Below are 25,107 nucleotides of genomic sequence, written 5' to 3'. Positions count from 1 at the left end.
CTGTAACTCATTCCCCTCTGTAAAAAGCCAGCAAATAAACAAGCATGTCACGACCATGTAGACATCAAGTGATTTTCATTCTACAGGCAGGTGGGAATATGTCCACTCTGAGGCAGGAGCACCGGAGCATGTACGCTCAACCACTGGGGTAATTATTTGGTATAATAAGCAGGAAGAAGTGGACAGCGCTCTTACATCATCTCACCTGTGACTGACAGGTAACAGGCTATGAACTGCAGTTCACAATCTATGTTCATGCGTTGCTGCAGTGACACGTGTGCTGTGCTGTGATGATGCAGATGATCATAAATGTGCCTCAGAACAAGACGGTGGGAGGTGTTTTTACATGGATTCAGTCTCCCTGTACTGAGCTCTAAAGATTCATGTTCAGCGTGGTACAGATCAGGTACTAAAACACAGACGGTGTTCAAGTGTGTTTGCCCCATCACCAGAAACCAGCCTGGGACATAAAGAGTGACAAGATTCATTCTTCAGTTAAATAAGTAAATAGTTTTGTCCTTTTTAAGCAGTACTGTCCACATACTCCCCTGCCTGCCTTGTGTTTGGCAAAGTCTTTAAGAAATACATCTACTAAGGAGTAGTGCTGAGTTCAGACCTCCTTTCTAGACAAGGGATTTCAATGGAGGAAATGGAGGAAATTAGAAAACTAAAGAACTGTTTCTGAACTAAAACACAATGCTGTATTTTGTGCAAATTCTAGCTTTTCTCCAACAGCTAACATGTTGTAAGTACAAGTAAAACAAATCAAACTACTTCATTACAGCAAAAACTTAAATCACAAACAAAACAAAGGTAATCCTTATGAAATGGTTGGCAGATCCTTCCCCAAGTCTAGAACCTCTTTTAAATTCCCATTTGTTCAACAAGTGTGCAAAAAAGTGTACAGTATGTGCAACAGGCCCTGTAAAAACAGATACCAGAAGACAGAGAATAAAATATTTGCTTTTCCTCCTTTTACTTGGGATAAGAGCAGAGTGCAGTTCTGAATCTTAAAGAAGTGAGTGCAGTAACCATACCTGACTTTGTTTATCTTTTTTTGTGCCGGAGAACAGGAAAAGAAACTTGTCTGGCTGTGTGATAGGTTAAATGTCAAAGCATCAAGATAAAAGCAGGATGTGTCTTAGAGTACGAGGCTGTGATTGGTCATGAGTGGGCACCAAAGGGCATTTGGCCAGAGAAGTGTCAAAAACGAACAGGTCAATGGCGTTCATTTTGACACTTGCGCTAGAATTAGACACGTTTGGTTTCTCCTCTAAAGGTTAAGGAATTCAGCAGACCTCTGCTGAATGGGAAACAACAGCGTCATCTGAAAATAGATGCCCTGTCCACTTTAATGAATTACATTTAACACAACAATACAACAAAAGTTCCCACCAAACTTCGGCTTTATTACACTCCATTAGTCACCGCAAATTCAACTCGCATGCCCTTTAGGTGAACGAGGAGTCCACGACGGCGAGACAACAGTGACAAATGAAGGTATAAACAACTTAATAAATGTCTGCTCCCTGGTTTTAGATATTTTTGTTGAGTCACTAAATGCCTCTCGCCTCCTCTGTCCTGATCCTAAACAATACATCCTCCTGTCTCTGACGAATTTCACCTCCATTATTCATGGACAATCACTCGTTCTCTGCTGCGCGAGGTTTTCCTTACATCTGTGTCTGAACAAACCAGAGTCAAAGTTAGCGCAGGGCCACGTATAGAAAGAAAATTATTGTCTGCCATCATCTCTGAGGGAATAATAAATCTAGCATTTATCTCAAAGGCGATCCTCAAACCTCGCTTTAATACATTCACGTCTGACAGCGGGCTAAGTGATAAATCCCTCCTTGGACCCTTTTTGATGACTATAACTTCGAAAAGCAACAACCGGACATGAATAATTCATACAGTGACAAAACGGTGCACCAATTACCCGGCACAGTTATAGCACACTTGTATCTCAGCTGCAACGTCTCTGTGACTGGTGAGGTATATGTTGGATCAAAGATTTGGAAGATACTGCGTGTCATCGGGGATTTATCATTGCCGATGCGCTGCCATTAAAGTGTTTGTGGGAATGTAGCAAGCTGCAAATACCACAACCTCATCAGGAGCAGAATGCAGTGGAACCTACACAGGAGAAGCACAGCAAACACTTTCTACACCTTCATTATTCACATTTTTCTCATATGGATGCAAGAAAAAGAGTGAAACGTATGGGCCAGGAATTTGAAGTGCACTGTTACACAGTACAAGATAGTGACATATACAGTACTGACTACAGTGCATCTCATATACAATGAAGCCCAGAGCCTGTAACCATACACTTAACTCATGTAAGATTCACATTTTCTGTGCACGATATAATTTTATCATGAGTTTTTAAAACAAAATGAGCTCCAGACAAAAAACCAAATACATACCAATACAAACTAATACCTATATTTGTAAGAACTAAGCAAAATACTGTTACCAGCTGAAATACTCATAAACTGAAATTGTTAGCTTAGGTGACAGAATACAAAAAATAAAAACATCTTTACAGAAAAACTGGCCATCACCATTTATCTCCTCTCATTAAAAGTCAAAGTGATCTGGTGTTATTTACCTCACTAACTGTCTGTATAATAAACAACAAAATAATATATATATAACTAAAATAGTTCATTTCTTTTAAATTCTAACCTGTGGATCATCACCACCTGCCTGAAACTCACAACTGCAAATTCATTTGAACACAAATACACACAGACATGGAGCCATACTGTTACTAGTATTATTATTTGAGTTTCCAAATAAAAAAAAACAAACTTGATCTAACCCATAGAGGCGTTCTCTTGCATTTGCAGTCTATCTATCCGTTCTCATTGCAGTTGGTGAATCAACAAGCAGTCAGATTACTGCTCTCAGAGCTCATCTCACGGTAAAGTTGGACGACTTTGTAAAGTCTGCAGCAGATTCCAATTAGTTTTAATTTAAGGTTTAGACTCTTGACTCTGTGGGTCAGTCCAAGTACATGAATGCTGACTCATCCTCTCTGAACCACTCATTTTGGATTAATGGATCCTGGCATTGTCATCTTGGACCACCTCTGAGCCCCCAGGGAACTGTTCTGTCAGCTGACGTCATCTTCGAAAGCAGTCCTGAGCGACTGGAACAGCCTGGCATCCTACAACTGCCCCAGTGGGACTAATGTGGTAAGCAGCTTAAATGATCATTTTCACTACTTCAGACTGCAGTCTTGCTGGTCTGTCAGAATTTCAAGAATTTTAGGGTTTTATGTTCTCTTTTAAACATCACTATGAGAACACAATTACTGCTCATACATGCCATTCAAAGAGACCCCCCAAGGGATTAATAAAGTGCCTCCCTTTATGCTCTAGGGGTCAAGACAAAGTATAAATATATATCAGTGACAGCCATAATTGTCCTGTTTTTCCATACAACCTGCAGACGTGCTGCACTGTAATGTTTCAGATTAAGTCACCAAAAGTTGTGTCCCTGACTGGTGTGTGTGCTGTGACTTTCAGTGTCTTCAGTCTCACCCAGTCAACCAATTACAAAGACAAGTGTGCGTGAAATAAATAAATAAATAAAATCTTTCAACACAGATGGTGAGTCTCCCTGGTGGTTGCACCTGCACAAAACATCTGTCTCTTCTCTCTGATCCTGCATACAGTCAGGCGGTGTCAACCACGGTCTCTCTCACACACATACACACATACACACACTGAAGTTCAGTATATCACGCTGCCTCTCCACCTCATCACTGAACTTAGCAGTTAGAAAAAGAGAGAATCTCACCGAGTAAAAAAATTGTCTCTCATTTTCTGTTCAGCCCATAATTTGAAATAAAAATGCAAATTTAAAGTAATGTGATGTTGACAAATGCTGACATTGTTTTTATTTGGTAAGATTACTGTACTGCAGGCTTCCTTCAAGACCTAATGAATTTGTTTTTTGTTGTCATGGTTCCAAACTTCCAAACCACTGTTTCGGTTTCACTATAAAGGTCAGAGTTTCAAGTCCTACAACAGACGATCCACATTTCCTACTAAAATCCTAAGTTACTGTTGTTGAAATGAGAATTTATTTAATATATTAGTATTAAATAATATTTAGCTGCACAAAAATGTAAATGAATTATTGAACTGGTTCATATTTTGTTTGGAAAACAGTTTAATTTTGGACAAATGAACAGTAGAACTGACATTTAATTCAACCTCATCAGATTTTGCTCATGTGGATTAACTTCTGAGATTTTTTGTTTTAGGTGAGTTAAAAACTAAAAAAAAAGAATTCAGGCTAAATCATCTCTCTCTAACATTAATTGCATAAATATGTATGTGTGTATTAGTGAGAGAGAGACCAGCAGTAAGTCCTCTAAAGCAGCTTAAGGGTTAATGAACATCAAATTAAGATGGTCTGAAGTTTAAAGCATCTCTGGATGGAAGCGGTATAAAAGACAAACATGAGTCAGCAAGATTTTGCAAGAAACAATTCTGACTCATAGAAAAGCATGAGAAAGCCTGACAAACAAATACATCCACAACAACATTAAAATGTACCAGTAAAGGAACGTAGAGTATTATAAGAGCTGTTAAGTCAATGCTGCCGCTGTTACTGTGAACAAATATTTCACTTTGACGACTCTGGGATTCAAAATCTTCTCTTTGTATTTTTCAAATCTGTAGTTTTAGAGGTTTCATAGAATCTATCCATCCATCTTCATTCGCTCATCCGTTACCGGGTCGCGGGGGCACAGTCCAAATGACACTGCACCAAACACCCCCTAAACCTTCCTGCGGGTGGTACGCACTGGAAGGTACCAACCGCCCTAATTCGATCTTGCCCAGAAGGTTAACCCTGGTGTTCCACACCAATGACAGACATTGCCTCTGGTCCAAAGTGCCACTCATAGAATCTAACAGAATAATTAAAATAAAATATTTAAATATTTTATTTTTAAAAGGGCTTTAAATATTTGCTCTCAGTATTTCCTTCTTTTACCTTTCTGTTTACAGCGTTCAACGCGTATGCTACTTGAAAAATTTTAACCACATAAAACCAACCCAGTAGGTGGCAGTAATTGCTGCTCACAAGATTCTGATACATTTGTAAAGATTGAGGAATCCAAGATTCAGAGTGTTATCTTGTCATCGCCTTAATGTAAAATGATTCTCAAAACAAATAAAGGACTAGCCAACAAACTAATGCCACTAATGTATTACAAGGCAGTGGACACATTGTGTCACTGAAACACTGCTAAAATGCTAACACTAGCCTGCTGATGAACTAACCAGGCTAAATTTTGTCATAATATCTAAGTGAAAAGGATCTGAACCAGTTTACGGGACTTGATTCATGTAAAACAACACACCAGCAAATGTTAATTATGGAACTGGACTTTAAATGTGCACTTAATGCCACTTACAGGCCAAGGAGGGAGATACACACAATGGAATGCCATCAAATACCAAATTCCAAAACAATTGTAAAAATAATAATGCCAATAATAAAAAAAACACACTTCACCTTTAAGGATTAACAAAGCAGCATATTTAGGCTAAACACATACTAAAAATACATTAGTGCAGAGGAAGGGGGTTGAGGGGGGCAATTAACAAACTTCACATGTCTCAGTGTGTTTTATTTAAATCAATCGGAATTTCTGCTCCACAAACTAAGGTCATTGACTAACATGAATATAAAGGGTTTATTTCATTTAAACAAATTCAATGAAACAACACATACTGATGAGTGGTATATTCAGTTTCTGGCATTGAACACTCCTGACCTCCTCCCTTCACTGGACCTTGGCCGTTGCCTGGTTTGTTTAGATGTATGGTTGATATTAATTAATTCTCTTGAAGGACACACACTCCTCAGATACACAGTAAAACCCAACAGTATTTGAGGAGATTCAGTTGGGAAAACAATTAGTCTGACAAAAGCTGTGAAAACTAATTTACATTTCTCCAAACCTGCCTTCACCTCAGAATGTTTATGCAAATGTGTTTATTACATGATGGTAATTTTATAATGAATGATCCAGGAGGGCTTTGGACGACAGAAGACAACAGTGGTTTAAGAGCTGCAGCTCAGCTTCCACACCACTGCACTTTTAATAACGCAGAGCCTGAACACAAAAGAGACAGTCTATATAAGTATTATATAAGTGTTTTTTTGTTTTTTTTTTTGCTATCAGACATACAGACAACAGCAGACTGTGAATAAACTGCTTCCATCCAACCAGCGTATTTTATTTATGTATTTTTAGATTTTTATTTTTTAACTGTGGTCCAATGTAGTTTTATAAAACTAGCTGTGTCGTCTCTGTTTGTACGGCAGTGTATATTGATGGTAGCTGTTTATAGGACTCGGGTGTAATAGTATGAATAAAGTTTGCTTTACAAATGTTTATAGTCTTTAAAACATGAGGAAAAGCTCACGAGACCAAAGGAGAAAATGACAGGAATGAGAAATCAGTAACCATTCTAAATGTTTTCTTATCACTCGTCACAAACTTACAAAATTAATATAAAGCAGTATACCGGTACAGTATGGGAAGGCTTTTAAATTTTCGTTTAGCATTTGGGATACACCAAATATTCAGTCACTGAAAATGGCCCAAAAGTGCATTTTCAGAAAGACTTTTATTACATAAACAACGTAGCTGATTGCCGATTTCATCAATTTTGTAAATTATTTATTCTTTGAAAGATTAATGTTAATTGCAATGCCATTATCTTTGTGAACTTAGTACACAGTCATAGCCATAAATGCAATGGTGCTAATAATTGGCAAAATTATTTCCTTCGGCATTGGTTTCCTCAATTTCGGTTTTGGCCAAGAATTTTCATTTTGGTGCATCCATAATTGGTACCACCTAAACTAGGCTATCACAGCTCCCTTTTTTCAAACAATGGCCTCAAATGTGTCATTCCAGATTGCTGGACTAGATTGTTGATGAATGATGAGCCAAAATCAGACAAGTATGCAGGCCCCACTATAGCAGCCAGTGGTGGCTCATGTGCTAACTACAAATGATTGAATGGAGCCAAAATTGGAACGATTCCATGACACAAAACCTGGACAGATCTGCCTTAACGTGGGCCAGAGCCCACTCATTGTTAGAATCAATTAATCCCTCATGCAAAGTATGAGCTGCAGTCATGTGGAGTCAGACAGCTACACTACATGGGCTTGAATTTTACTGAGAGGTCTGTCTGTGTGGGAGCTTTTTTTGAGAAAAAAAAATGTTTCTTTTACTACAGTCATTATTCAAGTACAATTGTTGATGCTGCACTGATGGGCCAGTGCAGTGTGAAAACAGACTGACTTTGAGTTTAAAGTGACAGTCAGAATGTTTTGAAGTATACAGAATATTTTGGGACATATTTATTCTCAAGCTCCAAGCACTAACACAAATGTGGTGTAGTATGCCAAAAAAGAATACATGTTCATTCTAAAATAACAGGGAATCAGGTTTATAAAAAAATAAATGAATAAAAAAGCAACTACACATGTATCCTTAAATATTCCAGAGAAATTTGATTATATAAAGTTTGGAAAACTGAAATGGCTTAATGTGCTCCTAGACCCTAATGATTACTTATTTAAATATTTTTAACAGTATTTTGTTAGTTTGTTCATACACAAAACCAATGAAAACAATCTAACAAAAAAGATAATCATAACTTAATGAAGAATAAAGCTATAAATAGGAAAGGCTATTTCGATTTCGAGTTTCGAGTAACTGCAATGTTACAATGTTCGCTTCACTTTCTTGTCTCCGAAATACTGTCGCCGGCCAACCACTTTTCATTGATCCAAATCAGTAGCACCGTTTCCACTTCTTCTAATGTCTCAGATCTTTGCTTGGTGATCACAGTCACTTCTTTAGCAACCTTAGCTTCTCTTATTGCTTCCTTGTTCTTAATGATGGTACAAATCGACAACTTTGTTAAGCCATAGATATAGCTGAATCTGAAACACGAGCATTATTCTCATGCATTCGTACAATCTTTCTTCACTTATATTGTGGTTCTCACTACTTTTCTTTTTACCTTTCCACTTACACTAGTTTTTTTAGGCCCCATGCTGATTTATGGAATTAAAAAATATAAGAAATAGCACAGCACAAGAAATACCGGCAAAACCAGACAACAGTTCTTAGCGTGTTTATCCCCAGCGTGGACTGACGCCACACGCTCAGTCACTCTGTGATCACTTGCTGGCTGCATGATATTGTTGGCTTGTTCGGCAACCAAGTTATAGTACAACAACTGAGATACTGGACGGTTGGATAAAATTGCATTGAGTGTTTTATTTTTTTACTGTTTACACTAGCAGAGGAATCCTGCCACTGGACGTAGCTGACGCGAGTCGACGTGTGCCGATGTCCTCTCTCCACTCTGCAGGAGATAAATGGACTTGTACTGATTTGTTGATATTGTTTCTCCCAGCGTGAACACACTTTTATTGCCCCACTCAATCCACGGAGAGTCATATAATTTGCTCAGACTGTCTCTATAATTAAATGCTGATTGGGAGAAAATACACGATGATGTAGATAATTACGATGTACACTAACATTCTTCCGTTTCTCTTTGTTGTTCTGCTGCATTCTAGCTCCACTGGGGGGAATAATTGCAGAGTGGACCCGATATTGAATTTTTAATTTGCGGTGCTCTGAGAGTAGAGTGACCTGCTATGCATTGGAGTCATTGGGAGTAATTCAAATTCCATTTACAATTCTCCCACTATGTTAATGGAGGTTGATGAAGTGACCAAGCAGGAATCCATAGTCATTGGACAGAGGGCAAGTAAAAAGATGAAAATAAATAAAAGGACACAGGGGCAGCAAAACTGCTTCAAAGCAGCAGCACTGTTTAACAGTCTGCCGGTACAGCAGCATGTCAGAACATCTTCCTCAGGTCAATACAGCCCCTGCCACCGTGGCCTAAAATATCACAGGAAGTTTTGCGGTATCTCTTGATACAGTGTGTCTCCAGGTGCTTTGAAGTTGGTACTCACCCCAGGAAAGTTGCAGTCCATTCTCATCTAAATGAACAAATCACACTGTAAAATATAGGAGGTGCACTATTGATAGAATAGAAATGGGTCTGCTGATCCAGCAGCATCGCTCAATCACTGCCATAAATTAGCATGTCAGGTGCTACATCTTGCTTATCTGTGAGGCCTCAGCTGTAATTCAGAGACTAATTACTTTTACTTTTGGTGTTTTTATTTAATTCTTTATAAAAGAACTAGCTCTGACATCAACAAACCATGTTCTTCAATAAGCAGTAGAAACACAGGGGCGGAGTCTAAAGGTAAGCGTCAATCGATGGCAAAACACATTGTTTTGCCAGTTGTGTTCCATCACCCATTTGTGTACTTGATGTCTCCGTGTCCAATTCTTTACTTTTTATCAATAGGAAAGTGATGTTTTGTAGTGTTTGGAGAATTATAACTGGTTTCTGCAGTTCTCTCCAGCATTACAGGGTCTTACAGATAACTTCACTTCATTGATTATATGTCTAAGCCACAACTTTATTGCTTCAGTTCAATCTCACTGGTGTGAAAGGACCAATTCCAGCCAGAGTAGAGAGTTGTTTTCACTTAAAATGCTGTAAAAATCCCTCTGTTTACCACTTGATTTTAGCACCAAATGGCTGCAGAATGCAGTTAGTGAGAAGCAGGTGATCAGGCCATTTCTTGAAGAAAATAGAAACACATTTTTAGAAGTTGATAGAGGTCACACAGCCGTAAAAACTAGACCTAAAAAAAAGACCTAAAGTTTACTTTAGAAAGAGGTTTAGAAACAAAAAACCTACTTTAGAAAGAGGTTTAGAAACAAAAAATCTGAAATCTGAAAAAATGATCTGATTTGGTCCACGCACATGATCTGATTTGGTCCACGCACAAAGGGATAATCTGCAAACTCCATACAGAAACATCAGCAGTCCGAGCTATGGTTCAATCTGGGGATGCTTCTACATTATTTCTACAGTATTTTTCTGTATAAGTGGCTATTTATAGGTCCACCAAAGGAGAACATCTTGTCAAACCACAGGGAACTGCTACATCTACAGTTTGTTCCAGACAAGCTTGGATCTATAGCATCTGTATGGAAAGTTAGATATGATAAAAAAGTAGGGATGCTAGGATCCGATCATCAGGATCTAAATAAGCCGATATTTGGAGATCATTTTAGGACCAGATCATCCGTAGGATCAGATCTGTCAGGACCAGCGTGATTCATACACACAAGCAATCACAGGCATACTGAGCAATTAGGGACGCAGCTGCTGCAGCATGTGTCATGTAAACATTTGCTAGAAGGAGAGTGACAGTGGATTAGCCTAGCAATGCTGTCATGTCAGCTGTGTGAAGACACTGTATCACCCAAACCAAACCAGAGAAAAGTAAAACAGCTAAGAGAAAAGTGTCCTGAAAAGCAGCAGCAGTATTGGAACCTAATAGGTCCCTAGGGTAGGTATGTTTAGGCATGGCAGTTAGGACTGGTGGAAAGATAAGTGGCAGGTATGTGAGGCATATACAGCATTTGAGTTGGCAGGAAGCAGTAGGGGGAGTTAGACAAGTAGTATAGGTATGCAAAAAAAATTGCAAGGCCAAATAAAACAGCTCTACTCCAATCACCAAGACCAAAGAGTTGCAGCTCATGATTTGTGAGAGACAATATTGTCCTGAATGTAAATGAAGGGAGAGACGAGGTCAACAATCTCCACTTTTATGGCTTGATTTTGGCCAAACCTTTCAAACAGCACTTTCATTCAGGAAGCTGTTTCAACTGCGAGACCTTTTTGGTTAATTAATTCCTCTGCCCATTGAGATCCTGTGAGATGCATCTTATTTCTGAGTCAGAGAGGAAATCAGGCATAATTGACCTTTAAACTGATATTTAATCTTTGCCAAATTGCTGCGTACATGTTTGAGCACGCTCTGACCTTGTTGCTCTGCCATCACTTTAAGTTGCAATAAAATATCTGACACACCATAAAAATGGCTCCAAATTCACATCCTGTGGACAATGGCTGGTGCCTTGTTACTCAGCCAGACTTATAGGAGCCAATCTCATTGTGGCTCTTCCAGTATGTGGGAGAAACACAGCTGACTGCCAGCTCCTTTCATTATGTAAATTCCACTTTCTGTTCACAGTGAGTCATCTGGTGCAGCTTTCACAGAGGTCTTTGACTCCGGACATTCTCTGATTATGGTTGGGATGTTGTGTGGAAGTATTTTAAAGTAGTGTTTCCATGCCTCAGTCATAAGGTTTAAAATAAGCTCAACGCTGTTGTCACCTGATTTTGTTCTCTGCAGACTGTGATTTTAATAGTTCACTGACCTTCACATCTTACGATCCAGTAGGATATGGACTGTAATGAAAGAAGCATTTCAGGTTTTGAGAAATTTAAGAATTTAAGATTGAGCCATGCTCATGTTGACATTTACTTTACTTAGCCTTCTCACTGAAACGTAACCGAGTATGAAGATAGCTTTGGTCACACATCATGGCTGAAATGTTGACGAATGGAGAGTGGTGCTCTTCAGCAGTTTCAGCAGAGGACATCACTACAGAAATCAAGACAGTTTCACCAGGTAAGACACCACACTGAACTATCACAGAACTGGTGTGCAGATGGGTTGTTATTCCAGCCACCATGTATCGAAGAACAGGCACACGATACATCCAATACTCACAATACATAACATATGAAGGTATGTATACATTCAGTATAATTTCAGAATTTACTGTAATTAAAATCAACCCTAACGCTCTTATTAAATTAAATAGGAGCTCCAGGTAATCTTAGCTGAACCTCTAGGTGAGGACATACTGCGAAACTTGGAGCAGTTTAGGAATCATCAGCATGAATGTGCTAATGACAAATCCAACGACAGACAAGTACCTACAAAAGAAAAAGGTTTTCTTTTTTTCTTCATCTGCTGCTTCATTTCTACTTCCCAGCTTCAACTTTGCTACTTTACTGGTTTCTATTTTGTTTTGTATTAAAGGTGTCACCATGACAGTTATTTCTGAACAAAACACAACAAAAATGGAATGAGCAGAGTCACCAGATATTACCATCCATCCATCCACCCATTTTCATCCGCTTAACCGTTACCGGGTCGTGGGGGCAGCAGTCTCCATGACCGCCACCCAAACCACACTGCACCGTACCAACCCCCCTGAACCTTCCTGTGGTACCAACTGCCCTAACTGGGATTTGAACTTGCCTAGGAGGTGAACCCTGGGGTTCCACACCAATGACAGAGACATTGCCTCTGGGCCAAAGCGCCAACTAGCTATTACCAAACACATCAAATAATTTTTCTTTTGGAAAACAGCTGAAAACAGCTGATGTCCATTGTTGTCCCTATACATTGTTTCATGCTGAGCTTCAAGAATGTGAAAAAAAATGTAAAAAGTAAAATGAAAAGAGCAGATTGTTAAATATACAGATCACAGCATCCATCTTTGCAGTGAGAAACGAGACAAGTCAAGGACATGGAGCAATTTTCCAGGGAGTGAAGAATCCACCAGGTTGCCTTTTTATTTGCATTAGCAGATGCCTCATTAGGGCGTCATGTCTTTCATCATTATTCTTCCATGTAATTGCGTAGCACGGAGCATCTGCACTCTTCTCGCACTCTTTGTTTTTTTATGTAAATTGTTTTCATCAAAACAACGAATAAACACAATCACAAGGTGAACGCACAACAGCAGCCCATTGCTTGGAAAGTTCACACCATACAGAACCAAGGAATGGAAACAGCAGGTGTCATTTTCCATTTGTTTATTCAAGTTGGTGTCTGTCACACACACACTTTTTCACAAATCACGCTTGAAGGCTAAAAAAATAACTATTTTGACTTATCTTGTCCTTGACTGTTTTTTTGGGGGGGCGGGGGGGTTATGATCCACCAAAAATTAATTTGTCAATGTTTTCATGTTCCAGCTCTAAATCCTTTTCAGGATCATAGGTGGAGCAGGAGCCATTACAAAGCAGTCACCATACAAAGTGAGGTTACACCCTGAACTGGCTCACATTCATCAGTTAAGTGCATGGGCCATCAAAGAGTGATCGGATTATCTAAATATATCGATATCCACACACGAATCAAGTGAGTATTGATTACTCTCAAAAAGTAGCAATACTATGTAATAGATTAAAAAAAAACGCACGTCACTTCCACATATTTTAGGGTACATACAGTCTTTTGTGCTACAACAGCCTTTCCAATTCCAAACCTCTCCTTACTACCATTAACATTAGCAATTAAACTATTTAGGTTACATTGTGCAAAAATACTGTAATGTCATTTGTAATGATTAATATATCATAAAAAATACAAAAATACATACATATGTGACAGGTAACCACTCTTTACAAATACGGTCCTTTGAACAAGAATATTTTAGATTTTTAAAATATCATGTCTGCTTTCACAACAAATAAATTCCCAGAACTTTAGTTGCTAAAGAAAACTAATCTAATTTAAAAAAAAACAAACAAGGTTCAGCTCTGACTTACGTATTACTATGCAGAGTTAGCAGCAGTGGGCGTAACCTTATTTTCTGAGGTTTCTTCAGTCTGTTGTGATTCACAATGCCAAGAAGCTAGACTCCACTTTATTTTTTTTTTAGCCAATTGTTGCTGCTACCTCTTAGCTCAAAGTTTAGAAGAGTCTAAATAAAAAAAACCTCAAAACATGTCTGCCCAGTTTATCTCCAACAGCCCAGCTGAAAAGGATTATGGTGGATTTTACATCAGAAATGGACCAAGGCTACACTGTCTCCAGTTTGTTGACTGCACTGAGAAAAGCTTTGGCCGAACTTTTAATCATTCCGGTGAGATAAAGGACACAGGATGAATTATTAATAGGTCTGCATCCAAGCAACAAGGTGCAAGGATGAAGCCTGAGCCTCGGTGTAACAAGCTGAAAGATCTGCATACAGAGTGACACAATAGCTTCAGACAGCCTCCATATGGAGGCTTTGGAGGTAGTAAAATGAAGAATGAAAGCACAGATGCTGTCCCAATACATGAGGGGATCACATTTCAACAAAAGAGTCTTAGAGCTGCCAGGATGTGGCAATAGCGGCGTGGCACCTCCTGACAGCATCACTTAATACGGCGTCCTTTGTTTTTATTGAGAGACGTATTATCATATTTCACATGTCAATCAGGAAGGACGGCGACAGCAGTTATCTGTAGGCTAAAGCAACAGTTTGACAGAGTGAAGTGTGTTTTTTAATCAGCTTTATGAGACACTTCCTGATTAGAGACGGTAATACACTTTAATCCATTTAGTCCTCTTAAAAGTTATCAAAGTTACCACACTCCACGGCAGAACTTACACTTATCTTTTAATTGGTTATTTTGAAGGGTAGCGCTAATTCAAATATCTAAATGAATATCAAGATGCAGCAATCGTATCGATCTCAAATTCTGATATGGCATTCTAATCTTGTGGCGTTGAACCTTGACCTATTCGGCCCCCCATTCTTAGCAGAGTGTTCTTTTAAAACTTTGCCAGAAGAAGAAAAAGAAGAATCATTTTCAGCTTGTCTCTTCGTCATTACCACAGCATCATTTGCATAGTGGCTTCGCTGAGACTGAAGAGCTGTAGATTAGTTTACACATTATTATCCATTAGAAAAAAGAATAATCATTTTCGGCAGAAATAATCTAAGTGAAGAAAAGAGCTAATAAATTACAAAGTAATAATAAATAAATTAAATGTGCAAAATTACTGCAAAATCGTCGACTGCAACAAGACTCTGAAATATGAAATAACCTAAATAGGAGGGCTATTAGAAAAAGAAAATTAAACAAAAAGAAGAAAAGAAAATCAACCCTTAGCAACTCCGTTTACAATCCTCTGAGGGAGAGATCTTCCTAGAACACCATAGCAACACAATAGCAACATTTCAGTGATGGCACCTCATATCTTCGGTCAAGTTAACTGGACTCAAAAATCCAGGTTTCATATTTGTAGCACATCCGACTGAAAGATGGTCTTTCTGTAGAAAAGTTTTGATAAGAATCCTTATACCAACGTAAGAGCTGGTTTAAAACACACAAAACAACACTATATCAATTACATTTGTACACATCACCATAGCACAACTATAACTTACGTAGGCTCTGTAATATATAAAACAACAACATAATTATTATCCAGTACACAATTAATTTAATGAAATATTTTACTGAGTTTGCAGTTATTTTTTTAACCAGAAAAAAGTCTCATGCAAATAAATTCAAGGACTTTTTTCAGATTAAATAAAACAGAAATCTAAGATAGAAATCTATTTAAAAAAATGTAAACAGAACTGGATAACCCTTTTTTCTCTTAAAGAGGTCCCAGCCTAAAGAATTGAAGGCTTACTGATGAAATTAAAGTCAGTCTCCAGAAAACAAAAATAAAAACTGCTTCTTAGAGGCATGTAAATGAATACAGAGCTCTGAACACCACCTTTTCTTTTTTAATTATTCTTTTTTAAATTATCTTAATGAGAGAAATTAAAAAAATTATATGTACATTGTAAACAAAACACTGCATTTAAGACCAGCTATTGCGATGTGTTTACTATGCACATTCACATCGCTATGTCAATGAAAATGTGATTAATAGTACAGGTCTAACATGTATATGTGAATATAATGAATACATTTTAATAAATAAATTCAAGAAATTATACAGTTTGTGAGTTAAACCCATTGCTAAGTGGACTGTGAAGATAATAGCAAACTGCTCAAAGTGGACACAGGGCAACACTTTGTGTGTTTGATTGCTGGGCTGTTATACACTGGCAATTTCTACTTGTAGAAGTCCATAAATGTCAATGAGATGTCCATAAATGCCATGATGACAGACTAATGCACTTTGAAACAAGTGTGTGGGAGAACCTTGCACAGGGCAGATGGTTATTAGGAGGATTTCTGTTTAGACCAAGAAGCAGAAATGGTGTAGGTGTTTGAAAATAATGTCCAGGGAAAAATCATTTAGCCAGTTTAATTTAATGTAATGTTTTCTTTACTCATTTCTGTGGCATAATTAACTTTGTCTGTTGGTTCTACACACCTTGGTTAATACTTTGTCAATTGGAAAAAGGTGTTTTTAAACACTGAGCATCAATACAGAATCCTGGCACCTGTAGTGCTGCCCTGAGCCTTTTTTAACATATGAATACAACATTTAAAATAACACTTAATTGGTAGCAAAGGGACATTTTAAAAAAATTAAATTATTCAATTGGCTGTGTTTAATAAGCAGAAAAAGTACTTTAAATACAGGTGGTGCTAATTGTATTTTATCAAATTGCAAGTTTTTCAATTCAATGCAGCCACACTCTCTCACTCACACAACATATTGCTGAATGAAAAATCTTGAATCTATATTCCTACAGCCCAAATCCCACAAAAGCCTTAGACCTTAATAAGGGTTGGTCTCTACAACAGTGAAAAAGCAGCCATGTGGCCAATTATGTCTCATGTGTACTGTAGAGCCTTAGGGGGAAGTCCTGTGATCTGGAGTGGTATCAGGTCTTCAACATTAAGTGCCCAGAGATGTGGTCAGCTGATCATTTCAACATACAACCATGGATTGTTTTCAGGGTAATAATTAATGTCAGGATACATCAAGCTCAGATCACAGATCACCTTGACACGACTTGCAGAGAAATTAATGATGTTTTGAGGTTCTGCTCTTAAACATGCACCTGTGCATTTGACCTCACTTAGTGCTGCTGATTGTGTAATGTTCCCTGCTCTCCAAATGTGATTTGGTGGCAGATTTAATACTAAATTGATTTTTTTTCAAGGGGGTTTAATATGTATGAGATCTCCTGAAAGGCCTGTGCACTCACTCCAATCGTACGCTGCAAAACAGGATGAAGGTTTTTATCCAAGCTTCAGTTTGGAGGTTTGGAAATGAGCTCAAAGTCACCGACTTTATAATGTTTTGTCATCTACTGTCCTCTAAACACCCAGCTCATATGCTAATGTAAAATATGTACATATATTGAAGTGGCATATATTAGAAACAGCTCCAGGAGTTGGACGTGCTGGTTACTTTGTTGTGAACCTGTTGTGTGTGAACGATTGAGATTCAGAGGTGATTTCAGAGTGGAGACTAGACTGACTTTCATCTTCTGCCTCACTACCTGAAAAACATGCAGGAAACATGTGCTGCATTCACAAAGACATTTGAGATCATTTCATTTCTAATACACTCAGAAACAGATTCTTTACAGCAACAACATTCCTTCAGACAGCATCTGATGTTTAACACAACAACAACAAGTTCAACGTAAGATACTGTACTTTGAAACAACTCATTTGTGGACACCAGATACCCAAATTCACCTTCTCTGACTTGACATTGGAGCCACACTATCATTTTGACAACTTAGGAAGCTATTATGGCAACTAAAACAGCAGATTTTACATCAACCTGTAATCATACTGATGACATCAGCTATGGAAAAAACTCTTGTCTGCAGACATCTCTCTGTCATCTTTAGTCATTTGTTTAACTTATTTTTTTTTTGCAAACTTCACCAACATTTTGCCTCAGCAGCCAAAGTAAAGAGCAAAGTAAGGAACAAATCAGCAACCCCCCACCCACCCTCCACCCTCATCCAGCCTCTGCTTCGCAGCAGGCAGCCGTGCAGAAAGTGTAATAGATTGTGGACGTCAGCCTTTATCTGTTGGTGTCGCATTAAACCTGCAGCGCCCTGTTGTTCTGCATCCCTGTCCTCTGCTTGACACGTGACTCCATCAGCAACCTGCAACAAGGCGTTGTGCGAGTGTGTGTCCTGGATTTAAAGAGCTCTGCAATACGTTGTGTCAGGCTCCCAAGGTGAACAGCAGAGACAGGGGCCCCAGATTAATTCAAGCCCCACCATAATGATGCTGCCCCCTCCCCAACTCCGTGAATAAAGACAAATGGCTTTTGTTTGTGTCAGCTCTGCTGTCTTGCGTTGATACCTCCAATAATTCTATTTCACATGAGAATCAAAAAGAAAAACAATACTGCACAGTCAACTGTAACCGTGCGCCGTTACTAAGAAACTGAGAGGAGCAGGAAGCAGACGGAGGAGTACAACGGTCTCCTCTTTCCAGAAGATTTTACAAATACACAATTGTCAATCAATAGTCCATTCTTTCTTCTATTCTCAGCCTGCATTACACAATTATTAACTTAATGTGAACCACACCACGACAACATGTGGAGTTGTTTACTCCAAATCTTTGCACACATTAACGCATGTTGCTATGGTACTCCTCTAATAATGAATGATGTTGCCAGATCTTGGAAAAGAAACAAGCAAAACAAGCGACCAACCAGGTCTTAAAAAATAGGACCAAACGCAGACACCACAGCTGCTGTCTGTCATGAAGGAGAGAGAAGCCCCTTCATTTACACAAGTTGATTCATTTAGCATTACACGGAACACAATCAGCATTGTGTGTGCGTGTTTCACAAAAGCATTTAGAATATTTGCATCAGTTCATATAAAAATGAATCGTGCATCAAGTCGTAAGGAGTAGGCTACGTTATCTCAAAAAGTCAGTGATCATACCATTAGACTACACACTTTGGTACAGTGCCAGTATGCGCCTAAAAAAGTTGACCAGCTATTAAACAAAGATGTCAGGTTCATGTAGCCAAAGAGACATTCAGGTGTTCAAACAGAACATGGGAAGAACTTCTTTCACAGACACAGTGTTTTACAGTGTTAGAGTTAAGAAAGGAACTCTCTCCAGTTAACATACTTTCATATTATTTTGTCGTTTAACATCTCGACATTTAGTGAGCTAAACAAGATCAGAATAACTTTACTTTTTATAAGAGGAAATAAATGGTGATAAAGTACTGCATAACATATTGCCTTGTAAGTTCAGTGTTTTGTTTCATCCCTACCAGTTACTGATAGACTTTTCCTGCAATATATTTTGTTTGTTTGGGCATTGATGTTATTAGTTGATTCATCCATCAGTGCCAATAATCAATTTAGTTTGTGGAGAAATTTTCTCACAGGATGAACAAAGGGATAAACAAACAGAGCCAACAAAGCAATAAGATCTAGCCAACCACAGGCCTCAGACTATGTCAGATGCATCAACTGGACAAACCTAGCATTTGGTAGAAGTGGACAGAGACATGGCGAATAGGAATATGAACAGAAAAACAAAAACATAGCCAGAAAACCACAATCAAGGGTTGTCTATATTTTTACCATTACTTACCATTACTAATTGTACTTGTAACATGCCAATATACACAAAGTACCTATCAACACTTTCTGACAATTTCAGTTACAAAATGACCAATACATATTGGACAATACATACCAGAACGAAAAATAGATTTAAAGTTTTCCCTCTGAAGGGTACAGTGACTCGGCAGTTTATAGACTGAAGGTCCGTTTAAGAAGCCAGTGAAGTGCATTTTCACTTCACATTTATAGTTACCTAAACAATGATGCTGTTGTAAATACAAGTAAAAAACAAAACATTAAAACAAGTCATTTGATTATAAAACAATTAAACCAAATTGAAACTCAGCTCAGCAAAATAGAGATGAGTATTGAGCAGTTTTTAAATGTTTATAGACCTGTGCAGTGGTGACATTTAAGGCAAGTTCACCACACAGTCTGTGAAACAAACAGGTCGATCTCTGGTGTTCTAATTACCTGGTGTCTAACGTTAGCAGCTCATCTGAGGACTTACCACGATGATGGCGTCCTCACTGATCCAGAAGAAAACACGCGTCTATGAAGACTTGACAACATCTGTGGCCGTATCCAGCAGTATTCAGCCTCTCATTTTTGACAAACTCTTAGAAAACGTCCAACTCCAAACACGTTCCATTTAATTCTCCGGACACCCTTCTCCGTTTAAATCACGTAGTTTAAAAACACCACATATTAGCATGTGCTCTACCCATGCTAACATGCTAACCGTATGTTCAAATACTGCCAGTCCAGTACACTGTACGCGCTCAATATACGACTTTTAGGTGTTTTAAACAAATTATATTAACTACATGGAAATGTAATATTGAAAAATATCGTTTGAATTGTAATTATTGCCTCTTTTCTCAGGTGCCCGCGTCATGTCCAACAATTGTTTGGTCAGAACGGTACGTTTACGTTGACATTCATTGGCCATCGACGATTTCCTGCGGGACTGTGTATGTGAAGTTCAAGGTCACATGAAAATGTGGGAAATTGTATAGATTTGAACACCAATTTAAATTCGATAGACTGCACAGATATTTAAAATTGAGAATCAAATACCAAAAATGTACTTGTTTTTGCCCCAAAAACTGAAACACTCTTTTTAGTTGTAAAAAAAGACCTTTTGATGTACAAAAATACATTTATTCAAAACAATTTCAAAATGACAGTTTTTTACTGTAGAAATATTGAAATAAGAGATGAAATAGAACATTACGGATCATGCATGCATTGTAGATTTTTTGTGTGCACCAAAGAACATTACAATGCTTTTGCTTTCAGATGATATCAAAAACACAACAATCTTTTACGTAGTTTTCCATTTACTGGAACTGTAGAGTAATGAACCATCACAGATATATAGATCGAAAAACTGTGACTCCCAGTGATCATAGTGGTGAGATAATGAACAACAGGGAAATAAAGCAGATCTGAAATGAACCAGATAGAAAATAATTCATTTTATGGTTTAGAATTTGAATGTGTTTATGCATAAAGACTGCACAAAACCCCTGACTTCGACGTTTGGTCAAATTTGTACGAATGGTTTCAATGCAGAATAAAAGAACCGGTAGACTCTGTTTGCTCCTCCATTTCTTTTGAATGTCAGAGAGCTCATAGGTTTCCAGTCACTATCAGCTTTATTTGTCATTGTGCATTTACATATAAACAAAAAAAAATGTATCCCTATATCTGAGATAAGCAGCATCTCAGCCTAACGTGGGGATTTCTGGTGCTCGCTCAACACTCCACAGTCAGCCTGGGATTCAAAGCAGCAATCCTCCAGCCTGATACTCTTAAAAGTGGGCCAGGATATTCGACCCAGGTTAGAAACCAGCGTCACCATATGTTCTCAGCTACTTTTGAGCACTAAAAAAGAGAAAAGAAGAAAACTGTCTAACTTTTCTGTATGCACACTCTAACTGTTCTGGGTTTGCTGTTCTGTTATTAGGAACCAGAACAAAGTGACACCATCAAAGCCCAATATCCAAACAGAATCCAGCCAAGCAGACGAGCCTCTGCTGATGACATGCGTTGAATACAACAAAGATGCAAAACACAACACTTTGTTTTGCGAGAGCTGCTTCTGTCAGCACAGTGTTTGTTTTCAGATGAGAGCGCTCTTTGTGGTCTAATGGCATATGTGATATGGCAGCCTCTGCTGCGCCCCTCTCTAGACTCACCACCACTCTAGATTTCCTGGCTTCTCTCTTAAAAATGCCGTTCAATTTCGACACTGGATCAGAAACATTGTGGGACATCCACTGTGTCCAGCCTGTCTACTGATAACTGTGGTTTTAACAGAGAGGCTGATGGCAGTCAGCTTGAGGTCATTTTCACCTTACGAATGCTGGAGAACACAGCACGGGTGGAGAGCTGCATGCTGGGAGAACGCTTGTGCTTTCATTCCAAATTAAATGCTAATGAGTGAAGCGAGTTGTGGAAGTAGCCTAATGGCATTAGGGAGAGTGGGCTGATGATATAATCCCATCTCAGTTGTTTGGCATCTGTTCTCTTTGTACACTGTGATACATTTGCATAAACTGTTCCAGTCGCTCTGAAGACAATATTGTGGTCTGGATAAAACAGTTTCTTAGTGTGAAAACCGAAGCAGAAGGGGGGGGGGGGGCAACAGTGATGAGGATTTGATCAAATGTTAAAACAAAACCACAACAATATGAAAAAAATAAATATCATCAGGAATAGATTTGAGATAATTTGAGTGGATTTAATTGAAAAGTGGACAAAATGTGGCCTCACTTTTGGTTGGCTGCCATGTTTTATTTCTTATCTAGGCTCCAAACAACACCAAATGGAGACACTAAAAAATGAGAAGTCAAATTAAAATAAATAAATAAATGAAAGCCTAATGTAAGCCCATTTTACACCCTCATAATTTGAGTATGAGTGTATGTGTGTGTGCAGGGGTTAAAGGATGGACAATGACAAATAAAGCTGTCAAAGTGTGTTGAAAAACATAATAATACATCCATTTATCTGTGTAATATATGACCTTTATATTCATGTACATATAGTTTATATGTACATGTATGTATATATGTGCATATACAGTATGTACACTAAAACCTCAAATTGCTCTCGGAACCAATGGACTCTGGATCTAACGGACATAATTCGTACAAATTGTAGTGCCCGGCTTGACCTTAAAACCCCCACACATTGCGTGCAAAGTCCATTAGTGAGGCCTCATTGTACGATCACAGCACTTTAATGGCAACATTAGACCATCAGTGAAATGTTGTACTGTACCGGGTGTTTTTAGGCTATAAAAGTGCATATGAAAGTATAAATATACACACAACATGTATAAAACAGTGATTCTCAAACTATGGTATGTGACCCACTGAAGTTTCTGGAGCCCCTAGTCATACTTTCTTTCTTTCGTTTTTCTGCGTTGTTTGTTGAACTGAGGTCTGAGAATCACTGATATCAAAAAAAATAAAAATACACATATAAAGTAAAACGCCTAGTGTTCTGAACACAGTCAGACTTCACATACAGACTGATGCATGATGGGCCTTGTTACTTGTTTCACTTTAACGACATGACGGGTCACTGGTAGCCACAGTTGAGTTCATTCTTTCGGTTTTTACCTTTTGCTCCGAGGCCAGTTCTACAGCCTCCAATGAAGAGCACAGGTTAGCGTTAAATGTCATCGATTAACGAGACCACGAACCAGTACTTGAACACCATGACTCAGAACCGCTGACAATATTTAAAATTAAAAAGTAGCATGATGTGACATTTTTAACACAAATAAAATCAGATGTCTTCCTTTAGTTCTCCATTGACAGTCATGTTTTTAGGGCTCATCCTGGTTTAAACCCCAGTCTGTATCTCAATAACCATTCATCATTAAGATTTAAATCTGCAGACTCACACTTTATACAGCAATGCTGTGGGGAAACAATATCATTTTATCTTTGAAATTGATTGTTTAAATAAGTCTAAACTCTACTGAAGAAGCCTGGTGTAAATATAAACATATTTAACATCACCGGTTTGTGTTGACGCCATTTATTTGCTTTCCACCCAAATGGAGGAAAGATTAATGTGTCACATACCAACACAGACCTGCTCATGAGCGCCCTCTACTGTACACACATCACCTGGCAGTAAACCAAAAACAGAAGCGGAAGCAGAGCACACGGGGCTCTTTGGACCGACAATTAGAAAAGAACTATTTACACAACATTTGCCTATCTACAACACAGAGACTGTGTCCTCAGTCAGAACATGCACAAGTCAAAGACCTTAGCAAAACAAAGTCGATTTCTTAAAGTAATGCTCAGTCCTTTCACCCTCCCCTCCCCCGACGGTCCGTCGCAGCATCCTCCATCACTGCCATGGCTCTCTGACTGTGAGCATGTGGAAAGTAAGAGTATATACACGGAAACAGAACTGATGATAATATTGTACATGTCAATAATATTCCCTGTGTGACTGGAGACGTTAAAGTCTATATAGAGGCAGAAATGATTCTCGAAACAAACTCTGAAGGGACATTTACAGAAGGGTCTTCCTCAGTCTCCAAGTCAAGGTTCCAAAGAACTATGTACCGTGAGGTCACGCCCACAAAACCCAGTAGTTACTATAATCTTTCCAAGTAAGTTTGACATTGGCTGCGCGGATGCCGCAGTGGCACACATCCATGCACGTCTGTAGAAATGAGGTCCTTTAGAAAAACTATTAACATCTGCTGTGTGTAATTACAAAACAGAAAGAGAGGGTGGAGTGAGAGAGGAAGGGAGATAGGGAGAGAGGCTGAAAAAGAAACAAAAAACAGAACCAGAGAGAAACGACATAAAGAGAGAAGAGGGGGGGGGGTGAAGAGGGAGAGAAAATCCCCTTGATACCACATGACTGGTCTCTGTACACTGGCTTCCACCTCCCTCCACCTTTAGACACTAGTACAGTTTGGAATCTCCCGTGTGCTTTCGCAAGCGTTGCCGACTCCTCCTGGAGAGGAAAACAGTCAAGAACAGAAAACATTACTTTATTTACAAGTGGATTTCAAATCTGTTATTATGACCTTATAATAATGTAGCACCACACGTTAGCACTTGCTGAATGTCACAATCATAATCACTCTAATTTAGTCCAAGATGCTCTACAACAGCAGCCACAACCTTCTACCGGCCGTAGCGTCTCAGCTCACCTCTCCTTGGTCGGCAACACATACGTGTCTATTCTAGTGGAAGCCACAGATCTTTAAACAGCTGGATGGAAAACTGGTCCATCAAGGGGAAGCTGGGTCAGCAAATACCCAGCCGAGTACACATGAATGGTGGCCATTCCTTTAAATTAAGAAAGTAAATGACTTACGGACTGGTACCGGTCCGGGCACCAGGGATTAGGGATCCCTTTTTTCACAGAAAAGATACTGGTTCTGCTGCTGCTTCAGTCAGCGAGTTCAAATGTTATATTTTGTTCATTAAATCTTTTTTTGTAATCACCATGGAAACACTCGCTTACAAAAACTAGACGGCAGAAGGCGAGCAGTGTTTGTGCAACAGTGAGATGTAATGACTCTCAGTGGACTTCAGTTTCCTGTCAGGAGAGGCCATATTAAGAATAATATTGACCAGCGAAAACACAGATGAAATCATTTGGATTGAGTCAAGAGTACTGCCAATGTCCTCCAGGGGTCAGGCTGCTCGTGTAGAGCAGTTGGTCCTGACTTTACTAGAAAAAAAACGAACAATCTGGAGCGTGCTGAAACGGCCTCAGCCTCTGTGCTGCTGCTGACCTTTGAAATCCTGCGGCTGTTTTCTTTAACATGTTGGTGTTATTAA

The 25,107-nt window shown here is 38.7% G+C and overlaps 1 protein-coding gene across 2 annotated transcripts in view; it reads right to left on the bottom strand.

The window, feature by feature from the left end:
* Window positions 1–25,107, bottom strand: part of sorcs3a (sortilin related VPS10 domain containing receptor 3a) — a 223,646-nt gene that overhangs the window by 9,176 nt on the left and 189,363 nt on the right. For both annotated transcript variants that reach the window (XM_025058263.1, XM_025058264.1), the window contains one exon: window positions 19,782–24,271. In XM_025058263.1, coding sequence (XP_024914031.1) covers window positions 24,213–24,271 — 59 coding nt within the window. In that variant the 3' untranslated portion in view covers window positions 19,782–24,212. The remainder of the gene's footprint in view (window positions 1–19,781; window positions 24,272–25,107) is intronic.

The sequence above is a fragment of the Cynoglossus semilaevis genome, chromosome 9 (genome assembly GCF_000523025.1).
Source record: "Cynoglossus semilaevis isolate Cse_v1.0 chromosome 9, Cse_v1.0, whole genome shotgun sequence".
Lineage (NCBI taxonomy): Eukaryota > Metazoa > Chordata > Actinopteri > Pleuronectiformes > Cynoglossidae > Cynoglossus > Cynoglossus semilaevis.
This window is presented reverse-complemented; position numbering and strand designations above follow the sequence as displayed.